General features: G+C 40.5%; 1 protein-coding gene and 1 pseudogene across 2 annotated transcripts in view; one reads left to right on the forward strand and one right to left on the reverse strand.

Moving 5' to 3' along the window:
* LOC308512643 (disintegrin and metalloproteinase domain-containing protein 32-like) overlaps positions 1-18,572 on the forward strand; it is a 99,780-nt gene that overhangs the window by 63,693 nt on the left and 17,515 nt on the right. Inside the window, exons 15-17 of the mRNA XM_081082244.1 lie at positions 4,904-5,009; positions 6,673-6,856; positions 9,022-9,105. Coding sequence (XP_080938370.1) covers positions 4,904-5,009; positions 6,673-6,856; positions 9,022-9,105 — 374 coding nt within the window. The remainder of the gene's footprint in view (positions 1-4,903; positions 5,010-6,672; positions 6,857-9,021; positions 9,106-18,572) is intronic.
* Positions 14,662-17,100, reverse strand: LOC308511521 (DNA-directed RNA polymerase II subunit GRINL1A-like; annotated as a pseudogene). Its single transcript has 2 exons — positions 17,076-17,100; positions 14,662-15,881 (listed from the first exon to the last, which is right to left on the reverse strand). The product of its transcript is annotated as a DNA-directed RNA polymerase II subunit GRINL1A-like (transcript).

The raw sequence follows: 18,572 nt of genomic DNA on the forward strand, positions 1-18,572 counted from the left end.
AGTGCTGCTCACAGAATCTATATATGTATTCATATAAATGAGATTGCTGGGTCGAAGGTAGTTTATTTTTAATTTTTGAGGAGTCTATAAGTTGTTTTCCATAAGAGCTGTACCAATTTCATTCCCATGAACAGTAAAAAAGCTTTACTTCTCGCTACATCCTTGCTAACAATAATCTTTTTTAAAAAAATATATTTCTTTATTGATTTCAAAGAGGAAGAGAGGAGAGAAAGAGATAGAAACATCAATAATGAGAGAGAATCATTGATTGGCTGCCTCCTGCATGCCCCCCACTGGGGACGGAGCCTGCAACCCAGGCATGTGCCCTTGGCTGGAATCGAACCTGGGACCCTTCAGTCCACAGGCTGACACTCTATCCACTGAGCCAAAGCAGCTAGGGCAACAATAATCTTTTTTTTAAAAAAATAGTTATCCTAAAATGTGTGAGTTGTGCTTTTGATTTGCGTGTTCCTGATGATTAGTGATGTTGAGCACCTTTTCATATATCTGATGACCACATTGTCTTCCTTTGAGAAATGTCTCTTCAAGTCCTTTGCTATTTTAAAATCCCATTATTTGTTTTTGCTATTGAATTGTATGAGTAACATATATTTTAGAGATACATGATTTGTAAATATTTTCTCTTATGCTATGTTTTCTTTTCTTTTTTTATTGATTAAGGTATTACATACGTGTCCTTATTGCCCCATTACCTCCCAACTCATGCCCTCACCCCCATGGTGTCTATGTCCCTTGCTTAGGCTTATATACATGCATACAAGTCCTTTGGTTGATCTCTCCCCCTTACGCCCATCCTTCCCTACTGTCCCTCTGAGGTTTGACGGTCTGATCGATGCTTCTCTGTCTCTAGATCTGTTTTTATTTATCAGTTTATGTTGTTCATTATATTCCATAAATGAGTGAGATCATGTGGTATTTATCTTTCTCTGACTGGCTTCTTTCACTTAGCATAATGATCTCCAGGTCCATCCATGCTGTTGCAAATGGCAAGAATTCCTTCTTTTTTTTTTTTTTTTTTTTTTTACCATAGCATAGTATTCCATTGTGTAGATGTACCACGGTTTTTAATCCACTCATCTGCTAGGCACTTAGGCACTTTCCAAATCTTAGCTCTGGTGAATTGTGCTCCTATGAACATAGGGGTGCATATATCCTTTCTGATTGGTGTTTCTAGTTTGTTGGGATATATTTCCAGAAGTGGGATCACTGGGTCAAATGGTAGTTCCATTTTTAGTTTTTTGAGGAAACTCCATACTGTTCTCCACAGTGGCTGCACCAGTCTGCATTCCCACCAGCAGTGCACGAGGGTTCCTTTTTCTCCACATCGTCACCAGCACTTGTCATTTGTTGATTTGTTGATGATAGCCATTCTGAGAGGTGTGAGATGGTACCTCATTGTCATTTTTATTTGCATCTCTTGGATGATTAGTTACTTTGAGCATGTTTTCATATGTCTTTTGGCCTTCCTCATGTCTTCTTTTGGAAAGTATCTATTTAGGTCCATTGCCCATTTTTTGATTGGGTTGTTTATCTTCCTTTTGTTAAGTTGTATGAGTTCCCTATAAATGTTTGAGATTAAACCCTTATTGGTAATAACATTGGCATATATGTTCTCCTATGCAGTGGGCTTTCTTGTTGTTTTGTTGATGGTTTCTTTTGCTGTGCAAAAGCTTTTTATTTTGATGTAGTCCCATTTTTTTTATTTCCTCTTTAGTTTCCATTGCCCTAGGAGCTGTATCGGTGAAGAAATTGCTTTGGCATATTGTTTGAGATTTTGCTACCTCTTATGCTATGTTTTCTTTTCCCTGTGTTGATTCTTTCCTTTGCTGAGAAATTTTTTTAGTTTAATGCAGCCCCACTTGTCTATTTTTTCTTTTGTTGCTTGTGCTTTTGTATCATATGCAAAAAATTATTGCCTGGACCGCTGTCCAAGAGTTTTTTTCTTATGTTTTCTTTTAGGAGTTTTATTGTTTCAAGTCTTAACGTTTAAGTCTTCCTCACCCCCACCTTTATTGAGATATAATTGACATACAACATTCTATAAGTTTAGTTGTACAATGTGTTGATTTGATTCTCAGATATTGTAAAGTGATTAGCACCATAACATTTAGCTAATACTTCCATCATGTCACATAATTACCAATCCTTTTTTTGTGTGGTGAGAATATTCAAGATTAATCTCTTAGCAATCTTCAAGTATATAAGATAGTTTCTAGTATATAATTGCAAGTATATAATACACCTAATGCTATACATTAGATTTTCAGAATTTAGACTTCATATAATGAAGTTTGTACCTTTGATTGCCATGGAGAAGGTGAGAGAGAAGTGGCCATGCTCAGGCTGTATTTAGGAGGTAATGTCAGTAAGAGTTGGATTACATAGTGGAGGCAGGAAATGAGGGATAAAGTAAATCAAGGATGATCCCTAAGTGTTAGCCTGAATATCTGGTTTACTAAATGGTCCCATAAACTGAAACAAGGAAGTCTAGGGGTAAAACTGAATTTGGTTTTAGGATATGTTCAATTGTAAATGCCTGTTAGTCATGAGATGAGGTGAATCAGATATTAGGTTATGTTCAGTATTTTATTGTACCTCATATTCTTTGATAATAGGATAAGGGAATCTAATTATATTATTTGGAATATCAGAGGACAAATTTTTTACTCAGTAGACTTGGTCAGTATGGTGCACTTAAGGGAATATTTGACATGTGATTTCACATTTGCAAAGTGCTGCCCTTTTAGTGTTTTCATCTCATCCTGGAAAACCCAGACTGATCTGAGAGAAAGTCTTTAACTAATAAGAAGCGTTCAAGGGGGAAGTTAATAATATGGCTCATTGGTACCTTTAGATGCAATAGATGGACTAATAAGAATTGGACCAGATGAAAAACATCACTTTTAATGGAATTAATTGACTTCTCTGTGACTAACATATTCTTGTATAGTCTCTCTCCAAACTGGGCTGAATTATTCAGTTTCTGAATTTCCCTGGATATTATCATGATGTTGAACAATTCCTGCATTGGCATTCCTAACCTGGTATCTCAAAGTCACAATTGAACTTATTAAACAATAGAGGCCTGGTGCATGAAATTTGTGCACGGGGGAGGGAGTCCCTCAGCCTGGCCTGCACCCTCTCACAATCCAGGACCCCTTGGACATCCCTCTCGCAATCCAGGACCATTCGCTCCTAACTGCTAGCCTGCCTGCCTGCTCAGTGCGCGTCAAAGCAACCAGTGGTTCCATCGTAATGGACGCTTAGGCTTTTATATATAGAGATTGTGAATTCTAAAAAATAACATTGCCTGTCTTTATGGTATATACACAATGGACCAATATTTAAAGATGGTGGAAAGATATTGAATTAGAAGATAAAAAATTTAAAAAAAATAGTGGGGAAAATGTAAATCATGGAAGGGGCAGGTAAACAGGAGAAACCTTCTTGATCTTAAAAATATGGAGAAGGAATAGTTGAGAACTAACAGTGACTAAATAAACATCATCTTAATTCTCATAACAACCTACTGAGGTAGATACTATTATCTGCTTTTGTGGATGAAGCAGTTAAGCTTAGTGAGACTCATGTTAGAGTAGGTAACTGGGCTGTGCAGAATTCTGAAATGGCCCCCCAACTCTCCTGTTGTACATGCTTTGGATAGTGCTGTTTGAGTTTGGGCGGAACCAGTGAACATATGATGGGATATCATTCTTGTGATTAGGTTATATAGTGAGAAAGGAATTTTGAAGGTGTGTTTAAGGTCCACCATCAGTTAACTTTGAATGAATTGGGATTATTGTGAGTGGGTCTGACCTAATTATGTGAGCCCTTAAAAGATGGGAGATGTCAGAAAGATTCTCTTGCTGGCTTAGAATAAATAAGCTCCCATGGTTGTGTTATATATTTTTTAATTGATTTCAAAGAGGAAGGGAAAGGTAGAGAGAGAGAGAGATAGAAACATCAATGATGAGAGAGAATCATTGATCAGATGCCTCCTGTATTCCCCACACTGGGGATCGAGACCACTACCTGGGCATGTGCCCTGACTGGGAATTGAACCATGAACTCCTGGTTCATAGGTTGATGCTCAACCACTGAGCAATGCTGGCCGGGCTAAGCTGCCATGTTTTGAAGGGCCATGTGACTAGGACATGGGGGCAATTCCTAGGAGCCAAGATCAATCCTTGGCAGATTGTAAGAAAATGAAGCTATGACTGCAACACCCTCCCCCCCCCCCCCCCCCCCCGCCTTCCCTGAATTCCACCAATAATCAGTGAGCTCACAGGAAGACTTCAGCCTCAGCCAATAACTTCTCCCTGGGTAGAGAGATCACTTCTGCCTTGCTGGACTTCTGACTTCTAAAAACTGACATTATAAGAGGGTGTAAGCTGCCAATATTTTGGTAGTCTTTTGCAAAGCAATAAAAAACTAATATAGTAACAAAGTAAAAAATAGTTATATATAAAGATTGGCAATTTTGGTCCTTTTTAAAAGACTTCTTGAAGATGCAATGAGGTTTATTTAATGAGATTACATTATAGACCTGGCTTTTTATGAGTTCCTACTCTGAATCTAGGAGAAGAAGTACGATTTTCTTGTGTTATCTTTTTATTGCTCTCTTTCACAGAGCCCTCTCATAATTTACACTTCTGTGATTCTTCTTACGCCTCATATCTTTTGTGATGAAAAGAACAAAATGAAGTGAAAGGAGGAATACATGACCATTGTCCTTTCACTTTAATTTTTCTATTTTTCAACAACCTCATTGGGAACATTTTTTAATTAAATAATAAAGGAAAAGGAGATATAATATCTGAGGCAATGAAGAAGATGAAAAAGAAAGGGAGTTTTAATCCAAATACATTTTAAACTTTGACAGGTTCAAAAAATGCTCCATTTGCCTGCTATGAAGAAATACAATCTCAACTTGATAGGTTTGGGAACTGCGGTAAGGAAAGAGGCCAGTATAAATTCTGCCAATGGAGGTATGCTATGCAAATACTAAATATAATTTTGTTCTATAAGATTCTATCTTTAGTGTTTTTTTTTTTAATTGATTTTTGGGAGAGAGAGAGGAAGAGGGAGATAAACACTGATGTGAGAAAGAAACATTGATCAGTTGCCTCCATATGTGCCTCGATTGGGGATTGAACCCACAAACTGGGAATGTGCCCTGACCAGGAATCGAACCCACAGCCTTTTTGTGTATAGGATGATGCTCTAACCAACTGAACCACACTGGCCAGGACTAGTTTTTCTTCTTATGTGTTATTCATGCCAGTGGTTCCAAGTATGACATGTGTATGGGAGTGAATCTCAGATCAAAATCTTTGCTCTGACATCTTTCTTGTGCTACAGGCTTAAATTTACATCTAGTTGTAAGCACATGTAGATGACCAACCATTAGGCTCCTAAATCCAATAGTAGCTGAAACTAATAATGTCTATTGCACCTTTCCTGTCTGAACCTGCTCATTTTTCTGTATAAAAATACTGTTCTCATTCATTTGATTGCTTGCCCAAGCTGAAGACTGCCCAGTGTCTTTAAAATGAAGTTCATTTTTTGGTTAATCTCTTCCCATCCACCCAACCCCTCTTCCATCTGAGATTCGTCAATCTGTTCCATGCTTCTGTGTCTCTGGATCTATTTTGTTCATCAGTTTATTTTGTTCATTAGATCCTATGTATGATGAGATCATGTATATGCATATATATATGTATAAACCCTGAACATACAGACAGTATTGCGGTGAAGGCCTTGGGGGTGGGGGGGTGCGGGTGCAAGGTAGAAAGGTTCAATGGGGAAAAAGGGGGAGATTTGTATTTCAACAGTAGAGATACATTAATAAAATAAAGTTAATCTTTTCCTGTATCTGAAGAGCCAGACCTTTGATATATTGGTCATGAATTTGTTTTAATAAACATTTATTAATAACCTATGTGCTGGACACTGGGCTAGATACTAGTTAGAAATGACACATGACCCTTGTGCTCATGGGATTTGTAGGCAGGTAAATATATCATGTAGTTTTATATTTCCTTGATTTGCTTATGCCTTTACTTTTGTTTAGAAATGCCTTACTCTGTTAAAATCCTACTAACTTGTAAGCTTTGACTCAGATGGCCTGTTCTCTTTGAAGTTTTCCTGACTGCTAAATTACAATGTGTCCTCATCTTAAATATCTGTAAGAATTTGTTTATTTCATTTGTAGAACTTTTTTTTTTAGAAAAACAATTATCCTTTTTAAAAATTGAATTTATTGGGATGAAATTGTTCCACCAAACCATTCAGGTTTCAAGTGAACAACTCAACAAAACATCACATTTAGTATTAGATGATAAGGGTATGGGTCTAATTTGTTTACCATTAGATCCTATAAAATGCTTGCATGAATTGATTATTTGACAATAAGATATAAATCTGCACAGTGAATAAAAGACCATAAGTAGCATTGAAAGATAATCTTGTATCAGCAGCTTTACACTTTTTTACTTTAAGTGTTAGTGTTAAAGTATTACATTTTCCCTAGACATATTGCCATATATTATGAACCATGTATTTTTAAATTTTTTTCTTATAAAGCAAATCTGAAGCATTTTCAATAAATGCCTAATATGTAATAATAATATAATTTTATTATATTTGTAGGAATCTTATATGTGGAAGATTAATTTGTACCTACCCTACTCTAACTCCTTACATTCAAAAAAATGTTGCTGTGCTTTATGCTTATGTACGAAATGTTATATGTATAACTTTAGACTACAGTCTTCATGGCTCAAGTGTAGATCCACTGGTGGTCAATGATGGCTCTGAATGTGATTCTGAGAGAGTAAGTGATTTAAAATTTATTTTTAAAGTTAAATTAAATTTATTTCTTTAACACATATTTTCAGTATCAAATTTTAAATTCATTTGTAGTGCTATATAAACTTAAATATTTAGAGAAAGAGAAAATAAGCTTCCGTAAGGCTCCAGATATTAAGAGGGAAATGGAACAGTTTGATCCTTTTCAGAATTTCAATGTTGTGAACAAGGAAACTACCATTTTAGGACTAGAGTGGGGGGGGGGGGGGCGGGGAGAGATCTTGGAAATACATTGTAGTTAAGTACTCTCTAGCATGGAAATTCACTTTTCTTCTTGTAAAAAGTAGTATGTAGAAAAGTAATAAAAGTAAAACTGGGTAATATGTGTCTCTTTGTGGCCCAGTAGATAAGATCACAAATTAATTTTCAGACTGCATAGAATCAACTATTCACCTCTTATGTTTTGACATTTTGCTAGTCACCTAACCAGTGTGAGATACCACAATTATATGTAAAGTGGGGATAATAATAGCTTTTACTCTGTGGGGTTAATGAGAAGATGAAATTAGATAATAGTATAAAGTGATTAGCTCAATGTTCAACACATTGTAAGAGTTAAATACAGGTTGGCTATTATTATTTATTGTTATTATAAGTCATTATTTCTGAGGCTGACACAAATATGGAGAAAACATAGCGGGAATAAATTTACTGCAAAGTTTCATTTTATTCCTGACCAGATCTTTGCCGGCTGCTTCTTCATGCCTAGGAGCCACGATGGCCTCCTCAAAGGAGGGCTATGCCTGGGGGTTCAGCAGACATATTTAGGCCATGGAGCCAAAACAAGTAAAAATAAAATAAGTCTCCATGCTTCTGCTTTTATTTTGTTCGTCAGTTTATTTTTTTCATTAGATTCCACATATAAGTGAGAGCACATGGTATTCATCTTTCTTTGACTGGCTTATTTCACTTAGAATAATAATCTCCAGGTCCATTCATGCTGTTGCAAAGGTAAGAGTTCCTTCTGTTTTACAGCTGCATAGTATTCTATTATGTAAAGGTACCACCTTTTTTTATCCACTCATACACTGATGGGCACTTATAGAAAGTTCTAATGGGGTTGTGCGCCCTATAAAGGGGGGAGGGAGTCCAGATTTTATCACTATACTTCTGCAACTCAGAAAATTAAAAATGAAACTACCATTTGATTCGGTGATCCCACTTCTGGGAATATATCCTAAGAAGCCAGAAACACTAATCAGAAGGAATATATGCACCCCTATGTTCATAGAAGTGCAGTTTATAATAGATAAGATTTGGAAACAGTCCAAGTGCCCATACCATATGATCTCACTTATATGTGGAATCTATGTGAACAAAATAGAAACAGAGATATGGATACATGGAACAGACTGACAGCTGTGAGAGGGGGAAAGGAGGACTGGATGAAAGAAGGTAAAGGGATTAGCCAAAGAACATAAATGCATAACTCATAGATTCAGACAACAGTGTGTGGTGATGGCCAGAGGGAAGGGGTCAGAGGATGGGGATAGCTATAATAGTGTCAACAATAAAAATAAGAATTAAAATGAGTATCAACAATAAAAATAAGTTAAAGAATTAAAATGTTATCATAATTCCCTTTGCAGAATAGAGCTACAAAATGATTTGTGAAATTATTTTTTAAAAATAAAAATGTTTCTAAAAGGAAAAAAATAAATCAGCAGATGATTTGATATTATTCAGTTGGCAATTTAGTAAGAATAGAATCTTTTCCATAACATGGATACTTTTTCTTAGTGATAATGTCTGAAAACAAATTTTACCAGGTAACCTTTAATGATGCAATACATCCTATATAATAAAATATTGTTGGTACATTTGTTACAATTGATGAACCTACACTGACATATCACTATCACCCAAAGTGTATAGTTTACATTGGAGTTACCTGAAAAATCTCACAATACTTGGAGATTAAGCAACGCATTCTGAAAGGAGGAATCTCAAGAGAAATTGAAAATTATTTTGAATTAAATGAAAATGAAACATAAAAATTTGTGGGGTATAGCAAAAACTACTTAAATGGATACTTGTTGCAGTGAAGGGTTATGATCTTATGTTATAAAATTAATGATGAAAATGTGAAGATAGCTGAAATTCTTTGACTTGGAAATTTTTTTTCATTAGGTTTGTATAAATCGTCAATGTGTAGAATCAAGGTTTCTTAAGAAGGAGTCCCTTAACTGTTCAGCAAAGTGCAGTGGACATGGAGTAAGTAAGCATGTGATTAATATATGTTTCCCCAAATCACATTGATCTTGGGCACTTTTCAGTATCACTCATTAATTTATTCAACATTTATTGGGTTCCTGCTACATGCTAGTGCTGGGTTGCAACCTCCTGCAGGGCTTTATGTGTATAATCTGAAACTGGGCCCCCTGTGTGGAAGGCAGGGAGAGACTGAAGAAAAAGGCAGACCATTCCAATTGGTAGGTGGCAGGTTTAATCACCAAGAAAACTTACAGGCTTGTCTTGGGCAGCCAGAAGAGAAGTAGTTTTCTGCACGAGCCCACCAGAATTTTAGAAGTTAATACAGAGGTCCTCACTGGATTCAGTCACATATCCAGGGGGCCTTCTCTGGGTTTAGTTCCATACCTAGTTCAATTAGTCTCATCACCACATTTCCTTGTGATTTTTTGTCTGGTTATATATCTATTGTTGAAAGTGGTGTATTGAAGTGTCCCACTTTTATTGTATTGCTCTCAATTTCTTCTTTCAGACCTGTTAGTATTTGCTTAATATATTAGGTGCTCCAGAGTTGAGTGTGTATATTATGATTATTATGTCTTTTAAAAGTGTTGACCCTTTATCATTATATAATGACCTTTGTTTTGTCTTTTTACTATTTGGATTAAAGTCTATTTTGTCTTATATAAGGACTAGAGGCCCAGTGCACAAATTCATGCACAGGTGGGGTCCAGCCAGGCCAGCCCCAATTGGGGCAGATCAGGGCTGGGCCTGTTGGGAGGAGGAGATGGTGGGAGGTTGGCTGGCTGGCCCGCCCCTATTGGGACCCGATCAGGGCCTGGCCGGCTAGGGGGAGGGCCTGTGGGTGATTGGCTGGCATACCCCACCACTGATTGGGGTTGGGGGCCAATTGGGGGCCAGTGGCCTGGGGGAGGGGCCATGGGTGGTTGGCAAGATAACCCTGCCCCCTATTGGGGTGGGAGGGTGATGAGGGGTGGGGCTGGCCGGGGGGATGGGCTGCAGGCTGATCAGGGTGGTGGTGGCCCGTTGGGGCGGGGCCAGCCAGGGGAAGGGGCTGCAGGCTGATCAGGGTGGTGGTGGCCCATTGGGGTGGGGCCGGCCAGGGGAAGGGGCTGCGGGCTGATCAGGGTTGTGGGTCTATTGGGGGAGGGGTCAACCAACAGTGGGGCTGCGGGACATTGTCTGGCTGACCCTGCCCCCTACTAGGGGTGTGGTCAGGGCAGGGGCGGCCAGGGGGAGGGGCTGCAGGAGGTTGGCCAGCCAGCCCTGCCCCCTATTGAGGTGGGGTGTGATCAGGAGTGGGTGGCCAGGGGGAGGGGCTGCAGGAGGTTGGCTGGCCAGCCCTGCTCCCCACTGGGGTGGGGAGTTATCAGTGGTGGCTGGCCAGGGGGAGGGGCTGCAGGCCAATCAGGGTGTTGGGGGCACATAGGGGGCAGGGATGGCCAGGGGAGGGGCTGCAGGAGGTTGGTCCCCTATTGGAGTGGGGGTGCAATCAGGGGTGGGGCCAGCTGGGGGGAGGGGCTGTGGGCCTATCATGGTGGGGCGGGCCAATCAGCGGTGGGGCAGGCTGATTGGGGGTGGGGCTGGCTGGGGAAAAGGCGGGGGTGTGTGGGTGGTTTGGCCAGCCAGCCCCACCCTTGATTGGGGTTGGAGAGTCCAATCAGGAGCAGGCCGACTCAGGGGAGGGGCCGTGAGAGGTTGGCTGGCGGGCCCCACCCCTCGATCAGGCCACAGTGGGCATCATAACAACTGGTTGTCGGTTGTCGTGGTCGCTGGCTTTTTATATATATAGACTAGAGGCCCAATGCACGAAATTCATGCAAGGGTAGACCTTCCTTCCCTCCAGCTACCAGCACCCAGGCTTCCCTCCAGGACCTGGGTTTCCCTCCAACTGCCAGCACCTGGGCTTCTCTCTGGTTGCCGGCACCTGGGCTTCCCCCAGGTGCCAGCAACCGGCCCCGCCCCCCACCTGCACCTGCCTTGGCCTGGCACTGCCCACCTCCCTTCCCACCCCCGAACCCCTCCATTGATCGCCCCACCAGCCGGTGACCTGGGCCTCCCTTTTGGGGGGTAATCATGTGGCAATGGCGGGGCTCCCCAACCACTCGCATTGCACTTGCCTTGGCTGGTCTGTCGGCAGTGCATGTCATAGTGTGGTCGACCAGAAGGTCATCCAGAAGGTCATTCCGCTGTTCAGCTGTTGGGTCAATTTGCATATTACACTTTTATTATTATAGATAACTACCCATCTTTCTTTTAGTTTCTACTTTCATGGAATATATTTTAATCTCTATTTTGAGCCTATGTGTGTTCTTAAAACAAGTCAGTCTCTTAAAGGCAGAATTTAGTTAGGTCTTGCTTTTTTTAAAAAAAAAAGTATTTTTATTGATTTCAGAGAGGAAGGGAGAGGGAGAGAGAGATAGAAACATAAGTGATGAGAGAGAATCATTGATTGACTGCCTCCTGTACATCTCCTATTGGTTATCAAGCCCTCAACCCAGACATGTGCCCTTGACCAGAATCAAACCCGGGACCCTTCAGTCCACAGGCCAACGCTCTGTCCATTGAGACAAACCTGCTAGGGCAGGTCTTATTTTTTTATGAACTTACTTTATCCATCCACTCTGTGTTTTTATTGGTTAATTACTATCATTAATACTAATGATAATGCCATGTCTTTAGTTGCTTTCTGGCTGTTTTTTAGTTCCCTTGTTTTTTTTTCTTCTTTCTGTCTACCTTTGTGAACTGATGATTTTCTGTGGTGGCATACTTTGATTCACCTCTCGTTATCTCTTGTGAATCTACTATAGCTTTTTGTTTCCTGGTTACTACCATGAGTTTACATAAAACATCCTATATAATAAAAGCCTAATATGCAAATTGTCCCCTCTGTGGTCGACCAGCAGTCCAGCAGTTTGACCGCTTGCTATGACATGCGCTGACCACCAGGGGGTGGTGCGGAACATGGTGGGCGTTAGGGACGCAGCACTGGCAGCAGGCAGCAGTGGAGGTGCTGCCGGCCCTGATGGACCCCAATGAGAGTGGGACCACAGCGGGATAATGGAGCAGGTGAGCAGCTGGCGCCAGGCCAAGGCGAATTTGAGCATGGGCCCAATGGCCCTGCCGATTGTCCCACCAACGGCGATCAGTGGTGGTGGTGGGAGATGGAGCCATTGCCCAGCTCCCAAGCGCTAAGGGAGCCAGGCAGGGGGGCCAGACCTGATCAATTGCCCCACAGGTGGGATGGTGGAGCAGGTGAGGGGGTGGCGCCAGGCCAAGGCAGGTGCCAGGCGGGGTTTTGGGGCTGTGAGCTGAGGGTGCAAACTGGGGCTGCAAGGCTGGGGGCGCGAGCTGGGGCCCAATCTCCACAGGCCACCCTGAGCCCCCCCCCCCCAACTGTGCACGAATTTGTGCACTGGGCTAAGACAGTCCATATTAAGCTAATTGAAAGTTAACTTCAATCCTGTACAAAAGCTCTAAACATTTACTAAACTCCTTTTGTTGTCTTTTTTTTTTTTGCAAATACAATATGGTTAAACATGATATTCAATATTGAACTTTCCCGGTACATGAAAGATGAAAGTTATCTTCTCAGAATAGATATCCTATTAAACTGTTCCAAGATTACATAAAGAGAGAAGCATGAAAGCTTGAAGGCAAATAGAGAGAGGTTCAAAATGTGTATAATGTACTTTAATGAGGAGAATCAAAGGATTGCAACTTTAGTCACATGGAGAACTCTAAAGTCTAATTATAGGAGTCCATCATTTGGAGGCAAAGGCCAGAAACTACTTCGTACTCATAAATATAACTGAATTGAAGCATACCTGGGGGAATTTTTTATTATGTGATAAGAATTCATATTTTTAGCTCCTCTTCTTACTTTTTAATAGGCTTTTCAGGATACTTTCAAAAACTTCTAAGGTTTATAAAGTAGGTGTAGAGGAGAAAAACTTTGGAGAAAGCTTATATTCCAAGAGGAAGTTCTTCTGACATCAAAAGATGAAGAAGGCAAATTGTCTTGCCCAAATTAGAAAGGGACAAAGGCAATCAAAATATTTTTATTATATATGACCTCCTGCATATTGTAGTTTTTTTAAAATCTATTTGTTTATTTATTTATTTATTTATTTTATTGTCTAAAGTTTTACATATGTCTCCTTTTTCCCCGATTGACCCTGCCCCCCTATTCCCACCAGAGTCTGTGTCCATTGGTTATGCTAATATGCATGCATACAAGTCCTTTGGTTGCTTTCTACCCCCTCCCCCCCCATTTGTCTCTGGATCTATTCTTGTTCATCAACTTATGTTGATCATCATCATCATCATAATGTAGTTTATTTTTAAAAAAACATTTTTATTGTTTTCAGAGAGGGAGAGGGAGAAATAGAAACATCAACAATGAGAAAGAATCATGATTGGCTGCCTCTTGCACACCCCTTACTGGGGATCGAGCCCACAACCTGGGAATGTGCCCTTGACTGGAATCGAACCCAGGACCCTTCAGTCCTCAGGCCAACTGAGCTGAACCAGCTAAGGCTGGCATATTGTAGTTTCTTAGGAGATCTTCAATTAGTTGTAATTATAGTTATATGATATTATAATTATCTACACTAATAAAAGAGAAACATGCAAATTGGTTTCAATCCACTATGCCCACCAGCCAATCAGAGTGACTATGCAAATTAACCCAACAAAGATGGCGGTTCATTTGCATATGCAGTCACGGAGCGAAGACTGAAGGCTCCAGCCAGAGTGCAGACTGAAGCCTGAAGAGGCTTGGCTTCTCCGCTGTGGTGGACCAAAGGCCTGGGTCCCGGGTGCCGGAGGAAAACCGATGCCAGCAGCCAGGGGAAGGAAGGCCTATTGTGCGAATCTTCGTGCAACGGGCTTCTAGTAGATAATTATGTGATGATTATGTAATTTACTATGATAATGACAATGCCTCAGAGCTGGTGGACAAGTAATTAGCAATATAAGATTTTCTTGGAGTTGTATCCATTTCTAACATGTTCCTTTTATTTTCATGTAATATTAATTTTGCAAGAATGTGTGCTTAATAAAATAAGGGATTGAACAAAGAAACAAATGAAAACAGCTCATAGACACAGACAACAGCATGATGATCACCTGAGGGGAAAGAGGGGGAGGGGAGGTAGGAGAGGCTAAAGGGGGGATGAGTGGTGATGGAAGGAGACGTGACTTGGGATGGTAAACACACAACACAATAATCAGAGGATGTATTATAGAATTGTACACCTGAAACTTACATAACTTTATTAACCAAGTTCACCACAATAAACTCAATGAAAAAAGAAACAATAAAGTTAACTACTTTAAAAATAAAAAAAGTTAAAGCAAGGCAAATGAAATAATTGCACATTTTATTAATAAAAATGTTATGTGCTGAAACACTATTTTTATAGCTACCATCGTGTAACTTTATAAAATCATTTTCTTCAACCTCTGACACCGAGCTTGATACTTGTTAGAAAGTCTGTTGTAAGAAAATTACATCTCAGCAGGCAGAGAGTTCAGAGAGTATCCCAATGCCCATCTTCAAAATTCACCATCAGAGGACTGATCGTCATCTTCATCCCTTTACTTTTCGGTATTTCCTTGGAGCCTCTCCTGGATTAGAGCTCTGCGTTTTAACATTCAGTCTTTCTGCTGATTGATGTGCTGCAAGCTTAGCTTGCATCTCCTTATGGCTCTGTTTCTGCTGTTGCTGTCCTGCCAACTCTTCTTCGGTGGAGAGCAGCTGTGTAGGTATAAGGTGCTGTGGTAGAAGCCCAGCTGCTGTGCTGTCATCAAGGTGCTGTTCATCCCTGTGCAGCCTTTCCTCTGAGGAAATCGGAGACCCTCTTCTTTGCTGATGACTGGATGAATCATTCTGTGGTGAAGGTAACACATGGGCTTTAAATTTACATGATGGGGCACTGAGTTTTTGGCTCACATGCCTAGCACTTCCGTGTAACGAGGCTTCTTCTGTGTCCCCCTATGAAGGCCTGTCAGGTTCTCAGTCCTCTTGTTTTCTTCTGAGTGGTGTTCACCTGGGTCTGCAGTTGTGGCCCTTTGTAACCTACCACTAAACAGGCTGCTGGAGCTGGTGGAATTATCTTCGGGGTGACCTACACCCGATGCTGAGGGAGACGCTCACTGGCTCTGGGTGAGGAAGGCACAGTGGCTCTGCTGCTGGAAGCTGGGCACTTGCTCACTTTGTACCCAACCTGGGGAGCCTCTTCATTATCTTTGTGACAAGAATGTACAAAACCCTGTTGTTGTGAGGTGGTTTTAGATGATGTGAAGTGATCTGCGGAACAGCCAGGAACTAGTGATGAGGTATCAAGTATCTGGTCAGAATTCTGGGCCCTGTTTGTGTCCACGTCAGCGGCAGTTGCTTTTTGCCTTGGGTTACAGTCGAAACTAGCAGGGGAAACAGTTCACTTTTCCCTCTCATTTCTTCACGTTCTGCAATGGCAGCTTCCAGTTTGGCAACAGTCAAGGATCTTTTTATCCTTGTCCGGCAATCTGCAGATGAATTGTTCATGGCGAAAAGTCTCTCCTGACACTTCGACATCTCCCTCAGCTCCGCCAAACTCCTCTGACCAAGTCCTCGGGAGCTTGGGGCTCGAAGCTCCAGGGCAGCGAGGACACGCTAGGGGGCCTGAGGCTGGGGCGACGTGGGCACCGGCTTCCTGGCAGACCTGGCTGCAGCAGCGGGAGGCGGGGACTCTGCGGCACTAGCAGGAGCCGCCCTTTTGCCGGAAGGACTGCCCCTTTTGGTTTTTGATTCACAATTTACCTCTTTTCATATTTGTGAATTTATTAGCAAATTACAGTAGCTATAATTTGTTTTTAGTCTTTTAACTTGTATTCTGTTAAGTGGTTAATTCACAATCACATTACAGATTTAGAATTTTCTAAATCTGTGTATTTAGTTTTACTAGTGTGTGACATATTTCTATATGTTTTCATGTTACTGATTACTGTCTTTTCATTTCAGATGGAAGAACTCCTTTTAGTAAGGCAGGTCTAGTGGGGATGAATTTCCTCAGCTTTTGTTTGTCTGGGAAAGTTCCTATTTCTCCTTCATTTCTGAAAGATGAGTTTGCTGGATAGAGAATTCTTGGCTAACTTTTTTTCTTTCAACACTTTGAATATGAAATTCCACTCACTCCTGGCTTTGGGGGAGGTTGTTTTATAGATGACAATTGTTTTTTTGTGTGTTTTTTTTTTGCAAGTTTTTAGAATTTCCTCTTTGTCTTTAATATCTATGAGTATCATTATAATATGTCTTGAATAAGGCCATTTTGCATTGAGATAATGGGGTGATCTTTTGGTTTTGTGAGTTTGGATGTCCAAGTCTCTCCCCAGGTTTAGGAAGTTCTCAACTATTATTTCTTTAAGTAGACTCTCTGCTCCCCCTTTTTTCTGTTCTCTTTCTAGTGCTTCAATTATTCTAATATCTGTATGTTTGATGGTTTCCCATAGATCACATATGCTTTCTTTGCTCTTATTCTTTTTTCTTATCGACACTGGTTCCTAAGCTCTAGATACCAATTCTATCTTCTAATTGGTTTATTGTGCTTTAGATGTTCTCTATTACATTTTTTCCCAAATCATTAATTAAATTCTTCACTTCTACAATTTCTTTATGGTTCGTATTTATGATTTCTATGTCTGTTTTATTTTTCATTTTGTCCAGATTTCCATATTTTGTTGAATCATATGTCTGTTTTCTTGTAGCTCCAGAGTTCCTAAAAACAGGCTTTTAAACTTTTTATCAGCCAAATTGCTAAATTTTCTGCATCTTTTTGAGTTTGCTGCAATATTATTTTGATGATGAACTGTTTCCTTGCTTCTTCATTTTTCTTGGAATTTTGCATTGCTGTTTTTACATTTGAAGTACTAGTCACTTCCTTAAATCTTTACTAGCTGTCTTCAGGTGGGATATTTCTTATTGCTCTTGCTTGTGTTTGGGTCTTTCTCAAACATGGTGTGGGTATACCTGCTCCACAATTTTTGCTCCTTTTATGCCAGAATTATTAAGCTTGCATTTCTTATCTGGTTCTTAAATTGACAAAGCTGGCTGCTGGAAACCTCTCTTTTGTCTTACAGAAGGTGGAAAACCTGTTTCTTTCCTACAGCTCAAGTTTGTGCTTTCTTCCTTGCCCAAGTATCCTGGCTTGATTTTCTGAGGGAAATCCTTGTCTACTGAGCTTGCTCTTTCTGCTCAGCTGAGGTGTGCAGAGAAGGAGTAGGCTACAAAGTGGGAAAAATTATGGGTTTAGCACTTGAGGTATTTGGGGTGCTCACAGGTCAGGTGGGGAGGGATCCCTGATTTAAGTTTTTACAGCAGTTCATGGACAACCTTCCTGCTGGAGTACTGACTATTTATTAAAGGGCTAATTTTTCTTCCTTCCTTCCTTCCTTCCTTCCTTCCTTCCTTCCTTCCTTCCTTCCTTCCTTCCTTCCTTCCTTCATCTCCCTCCCTCCCTTCCTCCCTTCCTCCGTTCCTCCTCCCTTCCTTTCTTCCGTCCAATATGAAGGTTATATGACAGAAGCTGGGGCGTTGGACTTGAACAGAGTACTTTTTCCCTTACATCTAAGCCTTGGAACAGTGAAATCAGTTTCATGTTCTTAAATTGAAATATTAGAAACCGGGAGATATTTTATATTGTTTTGAGAAATAGCATAGCGCAGTAGTCAAGGGCAGGGCTTCTGAAACCCCACTGCTTGGGTTTAAATCCTGGCTCTATCACTTACCCTCCGGATGGCTTTTGGCAAGTTAAATATGCCCCAGATTCTTCATCTGTAAAGTAGGAATAATATGAGTTCTGACCTCCAAGAGTGGTTGTGAGGATTTAATGAGCAAATCTGTATAAAGTGCTCAGAATAGAGACTCACATAGTAGGCACCATAAAGGTGTTTGGCTATGATACAATAATTATCAATAACAAACAACCAGTTTCTAATGTTATGCTATATCTAGGTATATGAGTCCCTCTTGTAACACAGAAAGCCTTTGCTTAAAATTCAAACAAAGGCAAACAAAACTTGATAATGGCTAAGGCAGTGTTATGCTCATAGTTTAATAACTACTCCTGGGGGAGGGTGAAGCCCTCATTTGTAAGTGCAAATACTTCAGGTTACCACATGACAATGACCCTGATCTTGGAGATTCAGCAAAATCAGCTCTGGGAACTGGTACTGTTGTATCGCAAATCAGTGAGCTAGATACGAGACACCTTAACAAGCCAATTAGGAGTCTTTTTATTGCGCTGGTTCAGAGCAGAATATCTGTCAAATTCTGAACCAAAAACATGAAGGAAACTCTATTTATTTATTTAAAATATATTTTATTGATTTTTTCCACAGAGAGGATGGGAGAGGGATAGAGAGTCAGAAACATCTATGAGAGAGAAACATCGATCAGCTGCCTCCTGCACCCACCTACTGGGGATGTG

Source organism: Myotis nattereri (genome assembly GCF_964212035.1).
Source record: "Myotis nattereri genome assembly, chromosome: 2".
NCBI classification, from domain to species: domain Eukaryota; kingdom Metazoa; phylum Chordata; class Mammalia; order Chiroptera; family Vespertilionidae; genus Myotis; species Myotis nattereri.